Genomic DNA, 26,062 nt, shown 5'->3' with positions numbered 1-26,062 from the left:
AAGTCTTCAGTACACAAAACATGAGTAGGCTGCAATTCAGACCCTTTACTCGAGTGAAGGGTTTGCACAGCAGACTATGCTGAAACGTCCCTGCATCCTTCTCATATAGCATTAGCATATCTTTCCTGTCACTAAAACAAAATGAATATTCCGCTCCTATTTCTCGCCCATAATTATGTTAAAAGGATTAGGCCTAGATGGACCTCAAGATCATGGGCCTACGCAACATGTACAGAGGGGGGGGGGGGCAGAAGAAATTTTTTAAACTTACATTTTCACAAAACTCATCAAAAGTATGCACGAAATCCTTCAATTTCACTTTACAAACCGCAAGAGCCTCAATGACAAGCTTGGTTGCTTTGTTTCCTCGCTTTCAAGTTTTTCCCGGAAAATTTTACGGTGTGCTGCCCGCCCGCTCGCCCCCCCCCCCCCCCCCCCGGAAAAAAAATGCTGCGTATAGTATACGATCATGCTTTTGAGAAAATGTACAAAGTTTTATTATACCGAGGTTTTTTACCTGACTGCTAAGAAAGCATGAATGCCTGTGAACAAGAAACCAGGGGACCAACGGCTTAAGGTCCTCTCCGAGGGACCTGGTAATGAGGATAAATGTGCCCCTTACCAAAGGGCACTAGCGCACCACTTGGGAATCGAACCCGGGTCACCGGAATCCGAAACCCCTGCTCTACCGACTGAACTATCGCACCTCGTTACACTTGGTGTGACGTCAGGAATCACTCAAATTTGACTCTTTCAGATGAGTGAATTAGTATTCACTTGATCTAGATGGACTTCTTATCTAACGTAGAGAAGAATCGTAGAAAGTATTTCATTTTTGATCAGTCATTTTGGGGATACAAGACCTTGAGGTTTAGTTGCTTGCTTCTAATTGCTTATTGGTCGCACACAATAAACATTGAGGTTAATAAACTCTCTGAGGATTTATTATTTGAATGCGCTAAAGCCGCTATGCAGAAGTTTGTGATACGGTCTGCTGCTGTTATTTGTTAAAAAGCTGCTTATGATCCATAGGAAATCCTTATTTCATAGAAATATGACTGATTTTGTGAGCCTCAATGTCGGAGGGACAATATACACAACATCCCGAGCTACCCTGATTCGTTTTCCGGATTCTATGTTGGGATCAATGTTCAGTGATCGCCTCCCATCCACACAAGATGATAAGGGGAACTACCTAATTGACGGTGACGGGCCATTGTTTCGTTATGTGCTGAATTTCCTGCGGCGGTCCATCCTTGTCTTGCCCGAGGACTTCAAAGAGCTGGACATGCTCGCACAGGAGGCCGATTACTACCAGATTAAGGAGTTAATTGATGCTGTGTCTCAGCTCAGAATCACAGTTGCCATGGCTAAGGAGGAGGAGACAAGGGCAAAGGAACGCATCCAGGAGCAAGAGTTTCTTGAGGCCGAGTTTGAATGTGCAAATGGTCGTTGGATTATATTTGGAAGCTCTGACACCCTTCAGAAAATCCCGATAGTCATGGAAGGATTTGGGAACCATCTGCGGCTGGTCCGCAACCAGTTGGACCACATTTTTGGTCCAGAGGAGAATGGGTTGATTGTGCCAAGGGAGCAGCCGTTGTCCCGTGTTAAGCTTTTCAGGCAAATCACTCAGTTGGGTTTCAAACTTGCATCAGTGTCCTCAAGTGGTGGAGATGAGAGGTCAACAGATCGATGGGTTTTTACAAGAGAGGTTAAATCGAGCAGTACTACCTGTACAACTCCGACAAAAGCAAAATAAATTATTAAAGTAAAGACTAATGAATGGCTGGATTTGTTGAACAACTTTCTCTTTGTTCCATTGGGCTATCTTTTTTTTCACCCTGGGCTGGGGTGATTGAGGAATTTTAGGGGCTATTTCTTCCATGTTAAGGGCTATTTTTTAGGGGTAACAAGCAATTATACAGTCAAAGCAATGTCATTATTCTGCCATTTTATTATTACAAATATTGATTTTTTTTTTGGGGGGGGGGTGTCAGATCTTGGGGCAACTCTAGAAAGAATGGCAGCCCAAAAGAATGCATTTGGGAGAATCTTTAGGCCCTGGTGCAGTCATGAGGGCAAAATCGTCTGTCACCGTCAGGTATTTCCTATGGCTACGCTGCATTGTTCCATGATTATTGAATCTTGGACTATGTTCTATCTATGCTGAAAATGTAATGTTTACTCTGGATAATGAAGTTATGTACTGTAATGATGTAAATAATAATTATGATCATGATGATGAACAGAACACATGTTATTTATGAACTTATGAAGACCATGTAATTGCAAAATGATCCATTTTTCAATTTCCAGATTTATTTACAACTACACGTAGACTTAAAAACATTTGTGCTATCATATTAGGGGAAGTATAAAGCTTAAGCATGAGTGGATAACATTTTGGTTATCACCTACATGTAGTTATTAAAACAAGCCCAAAGTGCAATCCTTAATAGCTTAAATTCCCCCACTTTGGAAGTTATGCTATGCTGATGGGGATGGTCGATACTTGATTCTTAATCTCAGAGATGTGTGATTTGGCTATTAAAAATCTTGAGGTTGAACAAAATGAGCAAACTCCAAATAGAGTAAACTCCGGTTTATAGAAGAACCTAACGTTAGTCCTAGAATTCCATTTTTAATTAAAAGCCTACCATATTGTCAGCTATTACAGGACTTAAGTGTGGAGCGTTGTGGCCTAGTGGATTAATCTCCTGACTTTGAAACAGGGTCGTGGGTTCGAATCCCTGCCATAGCGTAGTTTCCTTCAGCAAGAAATTAATCCACATTGTGCTGCACTCAAGCCAGGTGAGGTAAATGGGTACCTGGCAAGAATTTATTCCTTGAAATGCACTGAGCGCTGGAAGGCTGCTAGAGCTACAGCCGGGGTAATAATATCCAAGTGCATAGAGACGTTATTCATAATGTGTTATGCGCTAATACAAGAACTGACTTTTATTATTATTAAGTTCATTACACACCCTTGATTGATATGTGTGACATTGTGTGTTAAACAACAGTGTAGATATTGAAACTGAAGCTTAGAGCTTGCAGAGCAATGGTGTCTTGAGGTAATCGTTTTGAGGGGTTGAGTTTTGGAAATGTGTTGAATCTTGAAGACAAATTCCCGAAATAGGTTTTTTATGCTCATTATGGTGATTAGACAAAAGTCAAATTTACCAGATATCATTTGAATTCTGTGAAGTTTAATTGCAAACATTGATATTCACCCATAGTAGTGAATAGCTAGCTATTCATGTTGAAATTACCAGGGTACTACATGTCAAATAGTCACATACTGATCATTGTGTATTTTAGTCAACTTCTGTACTACTGTTTCTAATATAAATGTGCTTCTTTATGCCGATGCAACAAGTTGATTTGTGGTAATTTTATATTGTCGATTGGTACATTGATGCGCGCTGAAGATGTCCTTATCCTCATTTGAATTTTCATACAGAATTTATAGTGTTATTTGTATTTTGTTATTTTTATATATTGTAGTGTAATGGCAGTTCATTTATTCTATCAATTCATATTTTTTATTTGCATCAAATATTGATGTGTATCACTATTATATACCAAGTTATTTTGATTAGCAAAATCTAAAAGAGTCTAGATGGTGTTATTTCTTGCACAAATTTTACATTGATTTAAAATACTTCATTTATGTTGTTTTGTACAGGTGTACATGTATTGTCATTATACGATTTAATGCCATGATTCATGCCACAATCTTGATAAAATTTTATCCACACCATAGATGTAGCCCCTCTGTACATGTACGTACCTTAACATTTTGTTGATATCCAATACAGGTGTATGTGCCAAACTTATATCTTTTAATCTGCCATATCATGATCAGCTCATAATTTAAATATTTATTCAAAATTAAGTGTGTTTTTATAGCAAGTACAATCATTAACCGATTTCTGCCACATTAGATTGTATTCAGCAGCTATCACCTGTAAAGTTGATCAATAATTTATCTGCTATTCTAAGAAACCCTTTATATTTTTGTACTTCTGTATATATTCCTTCTTTCAGTCTTAAACCTCCAAGTGACATTTATTATTATGTCTGGGTGTTTTTTTTTAGTTATCATTTTCAGTCTAAATTATTACTCTAGTACATGTCATGAGAGAAAAAAAAATGTATACAAATGTGCCTCATTATTTAGTAATGATAATGCAGTATCTGCAATTTTCATTTTATGTAGAAGATATCGCACAAATAGAAGGGACAGGGTTTTGTGTCGAAATGTACATGTGATGACTAGTTTTAATGTTGGAGTGGTCAAAGAATGTGCAATTAGGAAATGTGTGTAAGTTTACAATTTACATGTGTTCATATTTCTTCTGATATTATCCATGATCTAGAAGGTTTAATTTGACTGCATTCCACAATTTTGTTTCTAGTATATAAAGTGCAATAGATCTGTTTGTGTGTTAGTGTTCATGTAGTGAATCCATAATTTGCTAATTTTCTTTTAATTGCTTTTTTGAGAGAGAAATGGTGTTTTTTTTTAAACCATCACTAATTGGATATCTACATGTAGTGAGAAACATGTGAGGATTACTCAGGGCATTTCATGAACAGATTGTGATGTTTGGCATGACAGAAGAATGACTGGATTTTTAAGTGATGGTAAATTTATTATTATGCGAGTCCATAATTTTTTTCATACAATTTATGACTGAATTTCAAATGACTTTTTTTATAGTTTTTACACACCGTATCTTATAAGGATAACAATGTTCTTTACTTTACATGTATAAAGCAACATAATTCAGTTTTTTGGGCTACATTATAACCAAGATTAATTGTTATTGACTTTGGTGTGTTCTGAGTTAAACAGCTCTAGGTCAACAACTCTAGGTGTATGTTTCATAAAGATCAGACTTTGTCAAATTGCCATCTACCATGGTAACATGACTCAACAGCCAATCAAAATCAGGGGTTATCAATACCACCTTACCATGATGGCATAGTTACCAGAACCCATTACCCCCCCCCCCGGCCCCCCTCCCCCCAAAAAGGTATAGAACCAATCATGTGATCAATTGTGATACACAGTAAATGAAAAAATATTACAAATTAAGTTGTTAAAACCTTTCTTTGGTAATTTTGGTAATTTTTATAACTTTTTAAAAAACTTGTTTAAAAATTTCAAACAGTTGTTTAAAAAGTATAAACAACATTTGTTAGAGTGACAGGCTTTAACTACTTGCTTAAAATTTTAAACATTGTTTTTACTGTGTAAATTCTGTAACAAATCATGAAAATATTTTTTGTAAATATCAACTTTGTACAGGGATCGGGTGGGTGTTTCATAAAGCTTTTCACAATTTATGAATGACCTTAATTAACAAATGACTGGTGATCATTTCTTCTAGTAAATTCCCCCAATTCCCATTGGTGTTGATTAAATTCCAAGAAAGGGTCCCCAGTTCATAAAATCGATTGTAACTTGCAAACAGCTTTATGAAACACCCACTAGATGATCTCTGAAATAACACAGCAAGTTATGTGTATTCAGGGTTAGCACTTTTTAACAAAAGCAGGAATTTCAGGGTTTTTTTTCAGTATGTATTTTTGTTCAAATATTTGCTTTAAAGGCCCTTACAGTTTAGATGGTGTCCTATATTTCACATTAATTATGATAATTATTATAATTCTTGTTGATTTGATTTGATATGATCTTACTTGTCTTGTAAAAGTTGCAATTTATAGAAAAAATTCGTTTTGAAATATTCTATGCATCTCGTGAATGAGGATTTCAATCAAGGTTTGATTGTTGATTTATTGATAGAAATGCAATATAACTCCCTTGTGCTTTTGTATTGAGACAATCAAGTACTATTTTATCGATTGTATTCAAGTTTACATACAATATACATGTATCATAGAATTTCTGTCTGATATTTATATATATATGGCTAGTGATGTATGTATTATATTGAAATGACACGTGATCTACAAATCAAATTATACAAATAAACTGCATATAAATTATGTTTATATGCATTTGTAGCTGAGCACTAAATAACTGCTTGCATTGTTGTTATTCATCTCAAGTTTTTATTTCTAATACCAGTATTTAAAAGGATGATAAATCAAACGCTTTGAACAAGGAAGCTTGAATTCAAAACAGAAAAATCAAAGAAACATATCCATGAAAGTCTGAGAAAAAAATGAACAAAATATAAAAAAGTTATGAGCATTTGAATGCTGAGATCACTAATGCTGTGAAGATCCTCCCAGTGGCAATGCGATTATGATGTCTATAAAAGGTGGATCAAATAAGCTCCACCTCTTTATGGGATTGACATGGTATCGTGGATTTTTTTTTCTTTACCATATCTTGATTTCATACTATATTTCTACTGTAACAAAATAAGAAAAATTTGCATTTGACATAACAAAACAAAAAGCGGCAAAAGTATAGTTGAATAATATCAAATCTAAGTAGGCACCGTATAAATCTATAGCAAAATTACGCTCTTCGATCTACTATGAAATTATACAACTTTGTTATTTTTAACGTAAACGTATTTTTCAACTGAGCGTTTAAGTTCAAAATGAATTTAAAAGCGTTTAATCGTAATGCACCATTTTCGCATTTCTTGTATTTAATAACATTGACATATGTTACATTTAAATTCCTATATTTCCATAAAATTCGAATAAAACAATTTTTACTAAAATTAAAGTGGATTTTTATCATGATCATGATTATCATAGCAGATCTCCAGCCACACTGTAAAAAATGAAGTGCTAATTTAGCACTTACAGTGCTTGTATAGTGACTGCACTACGAGTGCTGATTTTCTAGTCTAAATTTGAACTAGAAAATCAGCACTCGTAGTGCAGTCACTAAACCATCACTGTAAGTGCTAAATTAGCACTTCATTTTTTACAGTGCACCAACTCATTATGTGTATACAGTGGCGTAATGAGCCCCAAACTTTGTATTTGATTTTATTTGATTCATGTATTTGTTGACGGTAAAAGAGCTAAAATACTATTTTGTCAATTTACAAAAGGGATGTACAGAAGAACAAAAGCATGAAATATTCGTCAAAATTAAACAATATGCAGAAATTAATGGAATGGAAGTAATGATGATATAATGATAAATTACAGAATTAACTTGTGTACATGAAGAATAAAAACGTTTGTTTTAATCACCCACTATGAGGTACCGTATAGATGATACCCCCCATATATCTTTATGACATAATATTTCGAAATATTATACAAGTTACTTTATATAATACCATGTAATATGCATATATGAAAGAATTTAGGAGAAAATGAATGCGCAATAGGCGATAGAATAAGCATTATATATATGTAGTAATAATTTGCTAGATGAACACCATAAAATAAAACGGAAAGAAATGATAAGAGGAGGAACGATTTAAAAATCAGTTTGCGTTGTAATTATAAAATGAATAATGTATTAAAAAAGCAAAACAAAATAAAATATAAAATAGATAGAACATATTTGAATTTTACATTCAAAATATTTGTCTTAGGTGTACTTACAAGCAAACTATTCAATTCACGTTAGCTATACTAGCTTTACAAGTAATAGAAGAACTTGTTGAAATCCCAGTGTTCGTCGCCCTTATCTATTGCCTCTCTCTCTTGATTCGCTTCGTACCTCTTCAAAGCAGAGAAAGATTTAATGAAGTCCTTTCCCAGGGCATCGCAGATGACCTCATCGTCAAGGAGTGCTTTGAGCGCGTCCTCCATGTTGTCCGGGATAGATGCTGTCTTTGGAGGGATGTTTTCAGGCTTGTAAGCGTTTCGGGTAACCGGTGGTGGTAGCTTCATTTTGTTCACGATACCATCAATACCGGCAGCAACTGTTGCCGCCAGAGAGAGGTATGGGTTACACCCTGAGGCGCCTGCTCGGTTCTCAAGATATGTTCCAGTGTCACCATTGATCTTGACCCGAACAAGGCAGGTGCGATTGTCCAAACCCCATGTGACATTGATGGGAGTGGCCATCGGTTTAACACGTTTAAGGCAATTAACAGTAGGTGCCATCAGGATTTCAGTAGCGCGAGCATGAGCAAGGATTCCTGCAATCCACTGCTGACCAATCTCCGAGAGATGCGTCGGGTTGTCATGGTTGTACAGGAGGGGAAGCTTGCCTTCGACATCCCACAAAGAATGGCAAAAGTGACTAGAGGAGCCAGCTTGCTCTGGGTAGGGTTTACTCATGAACGATGCCACACAGCCGTTGAGCAGGGCTATTTCCTTGATGGATGTTTTGTAGGTGTGGGCATTATCCGCAGCACGCAAACCAAACGCCGGTTTGTAAGATATCTCGACTTGACCAGGCCCCATTTCATTTTCGACACTTTCAACCGAAACTCCAACTTTCGGTAGGTATTCGATGAACTTATCTATCAGGTCCAGGATCGGGGTATTACGAATAGTGGCGAAGATGTTTGAGTCATCTCCGTTCATCGGCTTCAGCGTTTCTTTTTCCACGAGGTAGAACTCGTGCTCGTGAGCCGATAGAAGAGACATCCCCATTTCCTTCAATTTCTCCAATTGCCGCTTCGCAATTACTCGTGGATACCCGGGAACGGACTCGCCATTGTACGTCGGTTCGACCAGGATTCTTCCGGTGCTTTTCAACCACGGTAGCGGATAGAGAGTATCGAAATCCGGAAACGCCACCGCATCGCCGAATGACACCTCTTCTCCGTAGCCAGTATCCTCGACCAGTTCAACCAGCTCACCTTTGACATCCAGAGCTCCTAGTGCGAGCAAAACGAAGTTGACACCTTTGGTTGCTTTCTCCTTGAAGTGACACGCCGGGATTGTCTTACATCGTGCGATGCCATGCATATCGGTCTGTTCGAATCGAATTGCTGTTAGATTGAGGTCTTCAATCAGCTTCAAAGCACCCTCTACTTGTTCTAAGCTCATGGTGACGGCGTACTTATCTATGGTTATGGGAAAAAACGAATTAAAAGTTTTGGTCACCATGGTCACCGAATCATGATAAAGTGAATCCACTCTTTTGAACTATGAAGACTTCTAAACACTGGCTTAAATCCGGTCCGAGGGGAGGGGGTGATTAAGTAGTAATAATAATAATAATAATAACGTCATATTTTACCCAGGGTACACTTCAGTTTCGCCAACTGTTCTCACAGCGGGCCCTGCTTAACATGATTATTGTTATTGTGATTGCACTATATCTGAACATTCAAAATTTTGGGAACACCCCCACACCAAGGCTATGTATTCGGGGGTATATTATCATGTCCATAATAGGTCCATGATAATACCATCTTTCAGGTAAAGGCCTCAAACAATTTTTTTTTTCTAGAAAAGAAGTTTTATTCAGAAAAATTACAATCATATAAAAACGATCTTAAAAATACATGGAAAACAAAAAATGGGGCTCTAAACAAAATTAACAAATCTAGTGCTGTTAATAAATTACGTGTAGATGGAAATAGGGGTTGAAGATAGGCCTATTCATTCTATAGCAAATGAATTTAATACACATTTCTCTCAAATTGGACCAAAGTTAGCTGGAAATATTATGCCTGTAGAAAATTAGTTTAAGGACTTTTTGGATAAACAAAATGATAGTTCAATATTTCTTACTCCAGTTCATAGACAAGACTTGAGATTATATTTAATTTGAAAGCAGAAAAGACTCCTGGTTATGATAGCATTACTAATAGAGATGTGAAAAACCTTATACATTCTCTTGATGATCCTCTGCTTCATATATTTAATTTGTCATTGCATGCAGCTTAGTCAGGTCCCAAAGAAGATGAAAATAACTTAAGTTATACCCATTTTCAAGAAGGGAGATCAATTAATTACTAGTAATTACCGCCCAATATCTTTGTTAACTTCGTTCTCAGCAGTTCTTGAAAGGATAATTTATAAAAGGACAATTGCTTTTCTTCAGAAATATAGTATTATGTGATAATCAATTTGGTTTTGGGGAAAAACGTAATACAACTCATGCTATATTGACATTAATAAATAAAATATCTACTTCTTCTGACAATTCTGATCATACCGTAGGGTTGTTCCTCGGCTTCTCAAAAGCGTTGATACAATAGATCATGAAATACTATAAGCTATCAAATTACGGTATCAGAGGGACAGCTTTACAATGGTTTAGGAGTTATCTTACTGATAGAATTCAGTTTGTTACAGTAAATGAATCAGAATCTCCAACATTGAGGCCAGTTGCCTGTGGAATTCCACAAGGTATAGTATTCCTGGACTTTGCTATGTGTACTTTGTTAATGATATGAAAAATTCATCTCATGTTCTCTCATAATTCTCTTTGCTGATGATTCCAATATTTTCTACACACATCATGATCCTGATTTACTTGTGAGCACTATGAATGCAGAATTTAAAAAAGTAACAAACTGGATTAAAGCCAACAAACTGTCATTGAATCTGCAAAAACTAATGCTTTTTAGTCATACATTGAAACATCTGCCGCATCAAATACTTTTTGCATGTTTAGATGATACTGAAATCAAAGAAGTGCAAACAACAAAATTTCTATATCTTACTATTGATAACAAACTTACATGGAATGCTCATATCAACAATATTTTTGTAAAACAGTGGCAAGAAATATTGGAGTCATCAATATGTTTAAACACGTTCTTCCAGCACAGGCGCTATCCATGTTGTATTCTACCATAACATAATTATGGGATTATGGCATGGGATAATGCCTCTCAAACGAGACTAAACAAATTAAGAGTTGCTACTTCAGAGAAAAGTACTGAGAATAATATGCAATATTTCCTTTAGAGCTCATATGGATGAATTGTTTCGTCAGAAACGTATCCTTAAAGTCAGTGACCTGCACCGCTTACAACTATTTCAATTCATGTATCAGCTAGATAGAAACAGTGTACCTATAAAATGTCCTACAAAAGAAATTTATGAGAAACAATACTTTGCTTTCATATAATACGAGACGGTCAAAGGACTATCACTTACCTAAAAGAAGAACAGTATTTTCTAGCAAAACTGACATTTTCACAGGACCAAAACTCTGGAATTCTCTGGACAGAGTAATAAAAGAGGCTGCTAATCTGAACCGATTTAAATTACTCATCAAAAAGTTTCTTGTGAATTCTTATTGATTCAATCAAATATTTTGTGAACTTCATACTTATCCAGGTAGTGTTGATTATTTTAAAGTAAATATATTATATCGATATAAATTTATAGAATTTTGCTGATTATTTTGACTCTACTTATATCAGATATAAGTAGAGTAAAAATAATCAGCAAAATTCTATAAATTTATATCGATATAATGTATTTACTTTATACAGATTCTGTATAAATTTTGATAAGGGGTCTACATCTTACAAGCTTTGCTTCAGTATAGGCCCATCCACTTTTTTCATTTCATTGGTACGTTTCAATCCTGCTTGTGTTATGCATTTGATCAATATTTTTATTGTTAAAAATGATTTATTACGAAATATACTTTGAGGATTTGTGGAATATGAATATATCAATAAATAAAGTAATGAATTACAGTTAGTATTAATATGCGAGCGAGCGAGCAAATTTTCAGTTGTTGGAAGACAAAATGATGTCCAAAATTATCACACCAGCATGGGCAGTGTTGCGTCCTGTAAATGTGTATCACTTAATTACCGTCTTTAAGTTAAAGTCATATCTTGATTTTTTTTCGATGGCTATATAAAGTAATGAATTACAGTATACCTATACGCGTGCGAGCGACCAAAAATCTTCCTTCACAAGGTGTGTATGGCCAGGGAGAAATGCAGTGAGAGAGCCTCGATCGTGGGCGAGCCTTGACAAAGTTCCTTCAGTCGTTTAAACTGATGTGCATACAAAGGATGATAGAAAAGGAACATGATTATAGGGATAGAGAGTGCTTTATGAAATGAGTATAAGCCTCATTCTCCTTATTCACATTTTCGACATTTTCTTTCTTCATACCTATAGGTTCCAGCTTTAATCAATAGGGAGAGGGGCGAAAATATTTTCATTCACATTTGCCCCGTCACGGCTGCCCAAAGTGATTTTTTTTTAGAGGGGTTAATTCTAACACATTTTTCATTCTTAGAAGCAAGATAAGGTATTCACGTGACCTGAATATATTGTATAAATATATTACCGCGTGCTCCAATTCTTTAAAAAAAATATATATTTAGACCTGAACATTTTGAGCAGATTTTGTATCCATGAATTATAGAATATTGAAATACTGGCCTGCAAAAAGACATCTTAAAGACAGTTCGGAGTGATCCATCATGAATAGAATACATATCTCACACTGATCTAAGAATTGGGAGCGCGAGGCATGAGCTGAACATTTTTATATTTCGACATAAGAAATCGAGTGTAATATATTAGAGGATGGTGCGAGCGCGAAGATTAAGCTGAAAATTAGATATTTTCTATGAATAATATGCTTATATATAACTAAACAATTCATGCAAGAGCTAGCTGAACAAAAATTTGAGACATTCGATCTGAAAACTAAAGATGTTTTTAATAAAGAACCCGGTAAACAAGCGCAAAGCGCGAGCTGAATTTGCTTCAGATTTAGAACTAAAAGCAAGGAATCCGAAGCAAGGTAACCATAAAGAGGGGGGCATAGAACGAAAAGCAACTGTTGCGAGCGCGAGCTGAAATTTTCTTCATTTAAAAACCTGAAAATTTGACATTCTAAACAGTTTTTTCAGTCATGAACACGATAGGTATCTAATCAAACCATTAAGTGCGAGCGCGAAGCGCGAGGTGTTTTTTTTTTATAGATTTGGAATTAGGACAGTACGTCCTTGCAGTTTTTGTAATCATGAAAAGGAAGGGTATCAAGGTATGGCGCGAGCTGAAAACTTGATATTTCAACTTGAAAATTAAATGTGTTACACGTTTCTATATAATAATAATAATAATAGCTGGATATAAAGAACAAACTCGTACACAGACGGCTCGCGATCGTGCAGCCGCATCGTGAAGGGATGGTCCGGGCTGAAAATATTTATATCTAAAAATTCACAAAGCAAAATGCTGAAAATTTCATCAAAATCGGATAACAAATAACGATCGTTCTTGAATTTTGAATTATTTTGTGAAAACAGTTATATGCACATCGTCATGAATATTCATTAGGTGGGCTGATGATGTCACATCCCCACTTTCCTTTTTCTTATGTTATTACATGAAACTGTTTCATTTTTTCGTACATGTGTAAATGTGTCTCCATTATGATTAAATAAGTTGCGGCAATAGATAACTAATGCACTTAACAGTTGGCAATCCAATTGTTTTAGTTCTTGGTAGAAAATGTTTGAATAAACCTAATTTCATATAATAAAATACAAAGGAACAAAGTGGGGATATGACATCATCAGCCCACCTAATTAATATTCATAAAGACATGCCTAGAAGTACTAGAACCGTTTCACCAGAATAATGCAAATTATGATATGGGGATCCATACTGGCCGACGGACACAAAACGTATTCAATAAGGTTCATAGCGGATCACAGACAATCAAAATTTCGGAGTGGCTCCATCCGTTTTCATCCACTCCAGAAAATGAACAAAATGGGCGAACAATGAAATCACAGTGGACGGATGCTCGATTGATAGAGAGCGTACGAAACACGTATGCAAAGAGTATACACAACGGATATATACGTTTTCCAATTAACGGATGGCAAGATTTTTTCCTTCATCCTCTCTGCATCCGTATTAAGTGCAAGCCTTTAACGATGTGTTGGCAGTTCAATTAGCAAGTTGCATGCAAAATATTTTGGCAAGAATATTCGTTTTTCGATTATTACCCTCACATTTTAGATTGGGACATAATAAGGAGCCCTCATGTACTGGCTGCCGTATGACTGTGGTCTCATCTTTTGGTAATCTTATACCCGGAATCTATACAGAAACAATAAGGGTTGAGAAACGAAAATGGACCCTTACCTAAAATTACCCGGTAGTCAATCCTGCATGGCTTCATATAAAAGATAGCGTATTAGTTGTGGAGAGAACTATATACAAGCAGTCCTACATAAACATGATCTGCCGATCCTGGGCATGAATTCAGAAAACATGTGTAGTTCAGCTATAGGGCGCTTATTGTGAAATTAGAGTACAAAGGTTAACTTCCATCGAGGAAATTAGAGCTAACTTTTTCCTAATCATGATCGCCTATGACACCGGCCCCCCATGATAAGGCTATATAAATTCCGAAAACAAAACTGTTCAGGTATGCCATATCATGCTTATAGAATACATCGATCATACATCGGTGGAGAAGAGAGCTAATTATTATATGCATGGGCTCTCCGAGCTATAATACCCACCCACAACTCATCCATTTGTTGTGAGCTCTTGAGTCTTTTGCAGTTCCACAGGGCCCTGGGAAGCGATCGAGGGTGCTTTAATTGCTGGTGCTGCGTATGATGGGCACCATAGCACACGGCTTCCCCTGGCATGCTCAAATTCTTAAAAATACCCTTCAATTCTTAACGAAACCCTTTTCATTTTTTTTGCTTGTCCAATTCTTTCTGACCCAAATTCCCTTAATTTGGAAATGAAAACCATTTTTTTTTTTTGGGGGGGGGGCTTGACAATTGTTTTCTGACCAAAAACATCCTTCATTAATAGGCCTATTTGTTTTGTCCCAGCCCCTTTTTTCTATATAAACATAGCAGCACCCCTTCTTTCGAATCGTTCGCAGGCCCCTGATTCCATATGGGCAGGGGAGGCCTTCTCCGGTCAATGTGACTGGTCTAAACGTGGGCGGATCCAGATTTTTTCAGGCCCCACCCCCCCCCCCCCCCCGTCACCCGCTCCGAAGAGCTTAAAGCAAATACGAACCATATAGCGCCATCTCGAGACGAGTCCTCAACGACCCATACCTGGCCAGTTTTCTGACCCATAATGCTAGTGTAGTCTAGTAAAATAGACCCACTTGACGATAACATGTTAATTAACCACTCAATACACTTATACCGCAATCATTGTGTTACCAAGTTGCAAAACAATTACTTTTCCTCTCAAAACGCGATAGCTCAGTCGGTAGAGCGGGGGTTTCGGATTCCGGTGACCCGGGTTCGATTCCCAAGTGGTGCCTAGTGCCCTTTGGTAAGACATTTATCCTCATTGCCAGGTCCCTCGGAGAGGACCTTAAGCCGTTGGTCCCCTGGTTGATTGCTCACAGGCATTCATGCTTTCTTAGCAGTCAGGTAAAAACGTCGGTATAACAAAACAGTATAGTCTCTCTATATACAAATACAATTATAGGTCAATTTATTCTCTGTAGTATTCTGAAAATGTATCCAGTTTTCAGCCCTTATAATATCAACAAATTTCGCGCTCTCAGTATTAGATTGATTAGAGTAGATTAGTTTCCTGAATTCCTAATAATGAAATCGTCCCTTTTTTCAGAATGGAATATCAACAAGGGGCATCTCGCGCTTAGGAAGAGGAATAGGAAGATATTCGTCATTTTCATGTGATGACAAAATTATGTCCTTACAATGCCCCAGTGCTAGATCTAAATAATAATTCGGCTCGCGCTTCGCGCTCGCATCATTTGTTAAGTACAATCCATATCCATTTTCCTGCACAATTATAGTGCTTGAAATAGTGCTTACATCGACCCTTTTCAGATCGTTGTATCAATTTTCTTCAGTTCGCGCTCGCGCATTGATTTTCATAATAAAAGAAATGTATTTATAATGCCCAGATTCTATGTCTAAATCTCAAAACACGCGCCCACATGTTTATTGAAATAAGCAGTTTGTTCTTTATTGAAAACGTGCTTAAATTATACAGTTTCATATCAGAATATTAAAAAATTTCTTCTCGCGCTTCGCGCTCCTATTATTAATGTAGGAAGATACCCAATCACTCATCTTTTTCATGATTTATAAAACATGAATAGAGTGTCGCGTTTTTAGGTCTAAATATCATTTTTTTTCCCGCTCGCATTGTGTTATACACTTATTCTATGATCATTATTATAAAAAGTGCTGCCAATTTTTAGGTCAGACTGTCCAAAATTTTCATGTCGCGCTTCGCATTAGCATTATTTGATTGCTGAACATATGTATCGTTTTCATGGGTAACTGCAAACAGTCCTTAACAATTCCTTTTCGATCAGGCAGGTCGTATATAAAATTTTGCTCGATTCGCGCTCGCATTAATTATTTTTTACATACACATCTTGTTCACGATCACAAACATTGCTCAGAATGTTCAATTTTTAGGACAAAATACATGAAATATCAAAAATATTCAGCTCGCGCTTCGCGCTCGCACTTTTTAATTAGGGCTTATATGAGATTTTTTTAAATTTATGTTTTGTAAGAATAAAGCTAAGAAGTGGCTGTTAGGACTAACCCTTCAAAGAAACAAAAAAAAAACCAACAACTTTGAGCGGCCGATCGGGGAAGATATGGGTAATTTCTTTGTCGCCCACCCCCCTATTGGCGTAAGCTGGATCCGCCCCTGAAACTCACGCATCCCTTTCATAATTACAAGAGTAATTAAAATGTCAAGTTTTCAGGCCTTTATATTCATACAATTCGTCGAAGGCTTAGGCTAATAGATATATAAGATAATAACATTTTTATGAATTCCCAATAACTAAATTGTCCCCCTTTGCAGTATAGAATATCAAAAAGTTTCACCTCGCGCTTATAAATAAGAGGAGGAATAGGAAGATAGTCATTATTTCATATGATGATGGGATTTCGTCCACGAAAAAAATTGACAAGCAGTAAACAAAAAAAAGGGTCTTCACTTTTAAAGGGGGGGGGGCGGGGCACACTTCTGTTTTAACGGCATTTTTACATAAGGGGGGGGGGGGGCACGGGCCGGCTGCGCCCCCCTGGATCCGCCAGTGGGTCAGTTTAAAGGTCAAGTCCACCCTATAAAAATGTTGATTTGAATCAATATAGAAAAATCAAACGAGCATAACGCTAAAAATTTCATCAAAATTTGATGTAAAATTAAAAATTTATGACATATTAAAGTTTCCCTTATTTTTCACAAACCAATAATGCACTAATCACTGACATGCAAATGAGAGAGTCGATGTCCCCTCACTATTTCTTTTGTTTTTTGTTGTTGAAATATATAGAATATTTCAATTTTTCTGAAGCACAAAATGTTGAGGCAATGTTAATTCCACGTGTACTAGCTGTTCAGGGAGGAATGAAACTTTGTTTCAAGAACAGTTAATTCCACGTGTACTAGCTGTTCAGGGAGGAATGAAACTTTGTTTCAAGTACAGTGAGGAGAAAATTTGAATAAGTCATATTTCATAAAATGAAATACAAAAGAAATAGGGAGTGAGTGATGTCATCAGTCCCCTCATTTGCATACCGGCCGAACAGGATGTGCATACAACTGTTTTGTGAAATTAAGTGAAACTTCAAAATGTCATAACTTTCTTATTTTACAACCGAACGATGAAATTTTCAGTGTTATACTCGTTGGATTTTTCTCTTTTTATTCAAGTCAACTTTTTTTGGGGTGGTTTTGTCCTTTTAGTAGACGGAGTAATCATAGGCCTTCTGAGAATGAACCGGATTTTCTATATAAAAAAAACCAACCTTTTGATATTGATGCAACAAAATTCTGCCTGCCCAGCGATTTGTTTTTGATAGTACGCCATCAACGTTTGATACAGTGTAGTCCGTCAGCTGTATACCCGACCGTCGACAAAAGTGACAAAATTTTCCTGTTGTAAGTGAGAATTTAGTCATAATTTTGTGTTATTATAATTAATTACCCATCTTTTTCGTAGAATGTCATATGTGCTGTTATATTGATCGAACCTGTTACATTTTTTAGTTTGATAAAATGGAAGGAAACTGATTTACCGGCACGTATATTTTTAAGTCTGCTCAAGCTTGTTCCTTGCACTGCGTTCATCACACGTGTAAATGAATCGCGACGTGCAGGATATTGATTGGCCAATATCATTTGCCTGGCTTGGACTTTCATGCAGTAGATCTACGACTACGGTACCCTGTCATATCGAGGCGCCCCTGCTGCCGGCTGCGCTGTTCGTGGGGGCTGGGTCTGAGCCGCGGGCTGGGGGCCGGGGGCTGAGAATCAGAGAACTCTGATTTTCTAAATAATGTTGAGGGCAAAGAGACATACACTTTCTTCAAATTATTATCATGAGAATTTGGTCTAACTTGTTTGTGCCTAGGCCTAGTCAATATTGACTATTATTGTCTTCCGCTTGGCGACAGCACGCAAATCGCGCGATTTGCGCGTTGCGTGCTGTCGCCAAGACAAAGTCAGATTCAGAAATCAAGATGGCGACGTAAACACGGCCGTAAGCTCTTCCCATCTTTTCATAACATTTTTCTCGTTTTTTAATGAATTCTTCTTTAAAAATGAAATCGATATCGCAGAAATGTTGGAAATGAAGTTGAACCCCATGTGATGTAGGCCTAGGCCTACATGATTTAGGGCTAGATCTTTTAGAGGGAAAGTAGAAATCTCGGGGGCGAAAGTTTCAGGTTTTGTGGCCGTACGTGCATGACTACATGCAACGTTCTCGCCAGTGTAGAACACACGCGTCGCATGCGACGCACGTAAATTCCACAAGCTCTATATGCGTCACGTGCAAGACGCGGCGACACAGGCAAAAAAATAAATTAAAAAAAATCATAAAAAGTGGGGAAAAGTCATCGGAAATAATTGTTGCATCATTCATCATCAATCCTCAAAAGTAATGGATGTTTCAGAATCATTTCGGCAACAAACTACGATGTTATTATTGATGACCGGAAAATATCCATGCGTAGAAACTGGCGCATTTCCACTTCCAGCCGGCCGGCGAGCCAGCCAGCCAAGCCTGAGCAGCCACACTAGCGTTGCCAGCGCGCCTAGCTGAGCCGGACATGCATGCTACAGTACGTTAGAACTGAATTGTCCGCGGTGCGACCTGGGTCCGACGTAGCCTTTCATTTTTACATGATACCGTTTTCCGATAGTTTTCAAGAAATTTTTATCATAAAATGAATTGTTCCTCATAATTTTCCCGCTAATTACTTTCTAAGTAATATTCTTAACGTTCATTCTCAATTTCTCATGTCATCTGCTGTCATGTCACAAGTTACTCACAATGAGTGTTGGCTAGCTTGCTGGAAATGGGGCTTAGTTAGGGCGACACGTGTGTGCATGATTTTGTCAAAGGAGAAAAACGAGATCCTGGGCGCGGGAGCGAGATGTAAAGTTAATGTTATTTGTTTGACGGCTAATTGCTTGTTTTTAACGTTTATTTTTCATTCTTTCATCTAAAACAGACTATAATTTCTTGTATTGTTTTTTACATGTGTGTACAGTTTCTTCTATTGATTAATAATCTAGTGGCGGGGGGGGGGGGGGGGGGTTGGCATGAGACCGCATGATCGACACATCGATTAGAAATATCTAAAAATATATTTTTAGGTATTTCTAATCGATATGTCATGCCAATGTGTATTTGGAAAATCTCTTTTTTATGTTGATATTTGACACTGGAAAAAATCAATATGTTGAATTTATTGTAGAAGTTTTTATTCTTAATGCATATTATAATCATCATCAATGTTATTTATAATTATGTATTGGAAGATGTCTGACATTGTGTTTTATTGTAACACTAAAGGGGAAAAAATTGTGTTAAATTTATGAGTTGTCAAGGTATTTATCAATTTGTAAAGACATCAAACTTCTATTTCTTATATGTATTTTATTTTTTATATGAACTGAAGTTGTCAAATAAAAACTACCATACAAAAAAAAAACTCCCCCGCCCCTAGATCCTGCATTGTACAGATCAGAAATATCCCTAAGACTTTGCAACATCTTTCTAAAGGGAATTTGAATTACAAAATGATGAAAATGGTCAAAAATACTTTTTCGAAGTCTCAATTTTCTTTAAAAAATAAACATGGTAGAAATAAACGATAAGTGATTTTGCAATTTCCAAATTTTCCCAACTGAAAACACGTTCATGATACGTAGGTTTCATTTCCAAGTGACCAAACATTAAAGGGGGAGTTCACCCTGACAAAAAGTTTATTGTACAGATAGGAGAAAAAAAATGATAAATATTGGTGAAAGTTTGAGGAAAATCCATCAAAGATTTAAAAAGTTATTAGAATATGTATTATTATTTTTTATTTGTAAAGTCGCTGATTAAAAAAGAAATCAATGAAATGTCCATCACCACCCAAGGCAATTATTGCTCGCGTGGCTCATGTTTTAAAATCACCTCAGTGGCTGCCCAAATGAGTCCCAAGAGAAACAATTTTTATCTCATGTTTACCTGATTTAATGGTTCAGCAAATCTCAACAGATTATCTCAATATGTTGTCGAGTGTCTTGATGACAGACTTGGCCCAGCTTGGTCATCCAAGGTATTACGTAATGTACCTTATGTCGAAGGAGGTATCACTTGCTTTGGCTGTGAGCTTCATTTTGGTTTTCGAAGAATGATTTTATATCATAAATCATGTCGTTATCACATCAAAACTCTTTACAAATATATTATGAATCATCAACAATTTTATTAAAGACTATCATTTATATCCAGGTTTATACCTCCCTATCAAGCCGAGACGCTTCACAATCCAAGTGATCTGTTTAGTGATATGTTTGTGAATTCTGTTCTATTTTATTTACATTTCCGCTGTTGTCAGAATAAATGTGTCATTTATATTTCTTAGAGAGTTCATATAGCGAAAGGTATATAAATATATTTTAACTCGTTAGGACCTCAAAAACAATTTTAAAACATTCCCAGATCGATCATTCATTAATCTGAGATGTTTGTGACTTCTATTTTGTCTTACAGTATTTTCTTTTTCGCCGTTGTAAGAAATTTAAGAATAATGTGTGATTTATATTTCTTCTCGGAGAGCGGGAGTCCGTAACGAAAGGTATATCAAATATATCTTAACTCATTAACACCTCAAAACAATGTTAAAAATGTCCTGATAGATCGTCAATTAATCTGAGATGTTTGTGACTTCTATTCTGTTTTATAATCCTTTCCACCGTTGTCAGAATAGTGCATTTCGTAGAGAGGTCATAGCGAAAGGTATATAAATTTATTTCAACTCGTTAGGACCTCAAAAACAATTTTAAAACATTCCCAAATCGATCGTTCATTAATCTGAGATGTTTATGACTTCTATTTTGTTTTATTTTCTTTTCCGCCGTTGTAAGAAATTTAAGAATAATGCGTGATTTATATTTCTTCTCGGAGAACGGGAGTCCGTAACGAAAGGTATATCAAATATATTTTAACTCATTAACACTTCAAAACAATGTTAAAATGTCCTGATATATCGTTAATTAATCTGAGATGTTTGTGACTTCTATTCTGTTTTATAATCCTTTCCACCGTTGTCAGAATAGTGCATTTCGTAGAGAGGTCATAGCGAAAGGTATATAAATTTATTTCAACTCGTTAGGACCTCAAAAACAATTTTAAAACATTCCCAAATCGATCAGTCATTAATCTGAGATGTTTATGACTTCTATTTTGTTTTATTTTCTTTTCCGCCGTTGTAAGAAATTTAAGAATAATGCGTGATTTATATTTCTTCTCGGAGAGCGGGAGTCCGTAACGAAAGGTATATTAAAAATATTTTAACTCATTAACACTTTAAAACAATGTTAAAATGTCCTGATATATCGTTCATTAATCTGACTTCTATTCTGTTTTATAATCCTTTCCACCGTTGTCAGAATAGTGCATTTCTTAGAGAGGTCATAGCGAAAGGTATATAAATTTATTTCAACTCGTTAGGACCTCAAAAACAATTTAAAAACATTCCCAAATCGATCGTTCATTAATCTGAGATGTTTATGACTTCTATTTTATTTTATTTTCTTTTCCGCCGTTGTAAGAAATTTAAGAATAATGCGTGATTTATATTTCTTCTCGGAGAACGGGAGTCCGTAAAGATGGGTATATCAAATATATTTTAACTCATTAACACTTCAAAACAATGTTAAAATGTCCTGATATATCGTTAATTAATCTGAGATGTTTGTGACTTCTATTCTGTTTTATAATCATTTCCACCGTTGTCAGAATAGTGCATTTCGTAGAGAGGTCATAGCGAAAGGTATAAAAATTTATTTCAACTCGTTAGGACCTCAAAAACAATTTAAAAACATTCCCAAATCGATCGTTCATTAATCTGAGATGTTTATGACTTCTATTTTATTTTATTTTCTTTTCCGCCGTTGTAAGAAATTTAAGAATAATGCGTGATTTATATTTCTTCTCGGAGAACGGGAGTCCGTAAAGATGGGTATATCAAATATATTTTAACTCATTAACACTTCAAAACAATGTTAAAATGTCCTGATATATCGTTAATTAATCTGAGATGTTTGTGACTTCTATTCTGTTTTATAATCATTTCCACCGTTGTCAGAATAGTGCATTTCGTAGAGAGGTCATAGCGAAAGGTATATAAATTTATTTCAACTCGTTAGGACCTCAAAAACAATTTTAAAACATTCCCAAATCGATCGGTCATTAATCTGAGATGTTTATGACTTCTATTTTGTTTTATTTTCTTTTCCGCCGTTGTAAGAAATTTAAGAATAATGCGTGATTTATATTTCTTCTCGGAGAGCGGGAGTCCGTAACGAAAGGTATATTAAAAATATTTTAACTCATTAACACTTCAAAACAATGTTAAAATGTCCTGATATATCGTTCATTAATCTGACTTCTATTCTGTTTTATAATCCTTTCCACCGTTTTCAGAATAGTGCATTTCTTAGAGAGGTCATAGCGAAAGGTATATAAATTTATTTCAACTCGTTAGGACATCAAAAACAATTAAAAAACATTGCCAAATCGATCGTTCATTAATCTGAGATGTTTATGACTTCTATTTTGTTTTATTTTCTTTTCCGCCGTTGTAAGAAATTTAAGAATAATGCGTGATTTATATTTCTTCTCGGAGAACGAAAGTCCGTAACGAAAGGTATATCAAATATATTTTAACTCATTAACACTTCAAAACAATGTTAAAATGTCCTAATATATCGTTCATTAATCTGAGATGTTTGTGACTTCTATTCTGTTTTATAATCCTTCCCGCCGTTGTCAAAATAGTGCATCATTAATATTTTTTAGAGAGGTCATAGCGAAAGGTATATAAATATATTTCATTTCGTTAGGACCTCAAAAACAATTTTAAAACATTCCCAAATCGATCGCTCATTAATCTGAGATGTTTGTGACTTCTATTTTGTTTTATTTTCTTTTCCGCCGTTGTAAGAAATTTACGAATAATGCGTGATATATATTTCTTCTCGGAGAACGGGAGTCCATAATTTGCGTGCTGTCGCCAAGCGGAAGACAATAATAGTCAATATTGACTAGGCACAAACAAGTTAGACCAAAAAGGTATATGAAATATATTTTAACTCATTAACACCTCAAAACAGTTTAAAACATATCCAGACAAAAAAAACCCCCTAAATTTTGAGATAAATAACAACTTAACATTCCAATATTTTCGCCGATATCAGTTTTAGGTTGGTGTCCGCCGCCGATTAAAACAGCATTACATAATCTATTGAACTTCGCGGATCGGCAATGAAACTTGACTTTGGATCGGATCAAAGCGCAGCGCATGTGAAAATCAAAACATCACGTGCAAATTTGGCCACCGCCGAAGCGTCCCAGGCTTCGTGGGGAGTAAGCCTACGTAGAGTAGATGACTTTTACTCCCCAGAAGCCTCCAGTCCAGGCTATCCATGGGCGCTAGCCTAGATTGTGCTGTTGCGTGTTGGGCATGTGCACAAATAGTCATGCGTTAATTTGCTCCAAGTGTTCTTGCATATTTTGAGTGGTTCGTTTAGTTACATTTAGCGGTATCTTCACATTAGCTGGCAGCCGAGTTGATGGTCTATCAATTCAATGTGACATGTTTCCACGGCTCCTCCGGGAAGCTAAACACAGTGGGCCGTATGCATAAAAAGTAGAAATTGCTTGTGCTAGCCTTTTACTTGAATCCGTATGCATAAACATAAGCAATTGCTTGCAAGCAAATGCTTTTGCTAGCAAGCACAAGCAATTGCTTGATGTCCGCAAGCAATTGCTTAAAGATCAAGCAATTGCTTTAAAACGTATGCATAAAACGAACCTTTTGCTTGTTCTTATAAGCAATTGCTTACGTTTTTTCAAGCTCCGTCATAGCAGCTCGAGCTCTTGCTTAATCGGGACGTTCGCGGTTAAGCATCATGTTTATGCTCGTTAGAGAAAAAACAAAGTTGTACAGGAGTAGAATAAATCGAGAAGAAATTGCTCCCGAGACCTATCGGAAACTATTCCGTTTCGACAAAGAGAACGTTGAGTGGTTAGCACACAGGTTCATACCTGAACATGATGAAAATCGGGGAGGATGTCTGACAACGGTGGAGAGCATGGAGGCCACGCTCCACTACTTGGCGGATCCGGGTTACCAAACAACAGTGGGGGAAGTGATGGGGATCAACCAGACCACTGTTTCTCGACATGTGGCTAAAAACATTGACCTCATCGCAGCGCAGCACCCTACCTGGATCAAGTTTCCCACTTCAAACGCAGACGTGACACATGCAAAGGAACGATGGGCTGAAAAACTGGGGTTTCCTTTCACTATCGGGGCGATTGACTGCACCCATGTGCGGATTGACAAACCGCGCGGCCAGTTCGGAGATGAGTTCATCAACCGCAAAAACCACCCTTCCTTCAATGTCCAGGCAACATGCGATGAGAACCATATCTTCACTAGTGTTGACGTTGGCTGGCCCGGATCCGTTCACGACTCCCGGATATTTCAAACGTCGGACCTGCGCGATGTCGTTTCAAGAAATGTTCGCGGCTGCCTTCTGGGGGACTCTGGATATGGGATATCACCATACATGATGACGCCCTTCGCTGATCCAGACACGCCAGTCAAGAGGTCTTTTAACAGGGCTCACACAAGAAACAGTGTCGTCATCGAGCAGGGTTTTGGGCAATTCAAACGGCGATTCCCGATCCTCAGGTATGGGGTTCGCCTGAAGCTCGAGAATATCCCCAAGTGCATCGTAGCATGTTTTGTGCTTCACAACGTGTCACGCTTCCTCCATGACCCGGACGACGACTTGCGTGGCGATGACGAGGATGAAGAAATCGCTGGCGACAATGGCAACCATGGTGGAGTTGTAGAACAAGGACCTCGGATACTGCGGCCGCGAGGTCAACAAAAGCGTGATGAAATCGCCAACCATATCTACGAGAGACGCGACCAATGAATAACAGTCGTAAATAAACTGGAACTACTGGCGAAATAAAGACAAGAAAACAATTCCTTCAACTTGCAGATTAACGTTTATTTTTATTTTTCAACCTGTCTTCGCAGAGTATATTTGCTATGTTTATAGTAAAATAATAAAATCGCTTACGATTGATAACTACAGATGAACTAAAGAAAAACACTTTTAAACGATAAATAACTAATAGCTACTCTTTCTATAGTCTTGTTCGGCTTTGCTTTCTTGCAAGTTACGCATACGTCTTGGCTTCGTTATTCAGCATGTTCAATGGGCTGCTGGCTCTGCTCGAGACGTCTTATTTTCATTCGGGTGTACTTGAGCTACTCGAGGAGAACCAGCCTTTGCAGCTCCGATGTTGACAGGTTGATGGTTTCCTCTGTTTCGCCTGACAACACCTTCCTCTTGGGACCTTTGACAGGAACAGGCATGGGTGATGGCGTGTTCGTTTCAGAGGCTGGCCCACGCCGACGATTCGTCGCATTCTATGAAAAGAAAATAACATTATGATGCATTATGTATGTCTTCATCATATCCATGTTAATCGCAAATAAAGATTCACGATTGGCAACGTTAACTAATTTTTTGTTACATTTGTTATTATTCATGAATGTCAAGAACACTACGTTTATATAGAGACCCTCTCTGGCAATCTGAACTAGATGTCTACAACTGTCTCCCTTGGACACTGACA

General features: G+C 36.8%; 3 protein-coding genes across 4 annotated transcripts; 2 read left to right on the top strand and 1 right to left on the bottom strand.

The window, feature by feature from the left end:
- Window positions 1-929: 929 nt before the first annotated feature.
- Window positions 930-1,844, top strand: LOC129279180 (BTB/POZ domain-containing protein KCTD6-like). Its single transcript, XM_064111279.1, has one exon. It carries the CDS (start codon window positions 1,022-1,024, stop codon window positions 1,760-1,762), a length of 741 nt encoding a protein of 246 aa, XP_063967349.1. The 5' UTR covers window positions 930-1,021; the 3' UTR covers window positions 1,763-1,844.
- A 4,220-nt stretch (window positions 1,845-6,064) lies between these two features.
- Window positions 6,065-14,239, bottom strand: LOC129279181 (lengsin-like). 2 transcript variants are annotated; one of them, XM_064111278.1, is made up of 3 exons: window positions 14,002-14,239; window positions 11,767-11,885; window positions 6,065-8,975 (listed from the first exon to the last, which is right to left on the bottom strand). In XM_064111278.1, the coding sequence occupies exon 3, from the start codon at window positions 8,956-8,958 to the stop codon at window positions 7,594-7,596; it is 1,365 nt and encodes a 454-aa protein (XP_063967348.1). In that variant the 5' UTR covers window positions 8,959-8,975; window positions 11,767-11,885; window positions 14,002-14,239; the 3' UTR covers window positions 6,065-7,593. The 2 variants fall into 2 exon arrangements, with proteins under 2 accessions (XP_063967348.1, XP_054771259.2); XM_054915284.2 differs by lacking the exon at window positions 11,767-11,885 and having other exon boundaries at window positions 14,002-14,161.
- A 10,073-nt stretch (window positions 14,240-24,312) lies between these two features.
- Window positions 24,313-25,350, top strand: LOC129283828 (putative nuclease HARBI1). The gene has a single exon (XM_054919446.2). The coding sequence runs from the start codon at window positions 24,313-24,315 to the stop codon at window positions 25,348-25,350; it is 1,038 nt and encodes a 345-aa protein (XP_054775421.2).
- Window positions 25,351-26,062: the final 712 nt, after the last annotated feature.

This window comes from Lytechinus pictus, chromosome 16 (genome assembly GCF_037042905.1).
Source record: "Lytechinus pictus isolate F3 Inbred chromosome 16, Lp3.0, whole genome shotgun sequence".
In the NCBI taxonomy this organism is placed as follows: Eukaryota; Metazoa; Echinodermata; class Echinoidea; order Temnopleuroida; family Toxopneustidae; genus Lytechinus; species Lytechinus pictus.
Note: the sequence above shows the minus strand (reverse complement) of the source record. Positions and strands in the feature narration are given on the sequence as shown.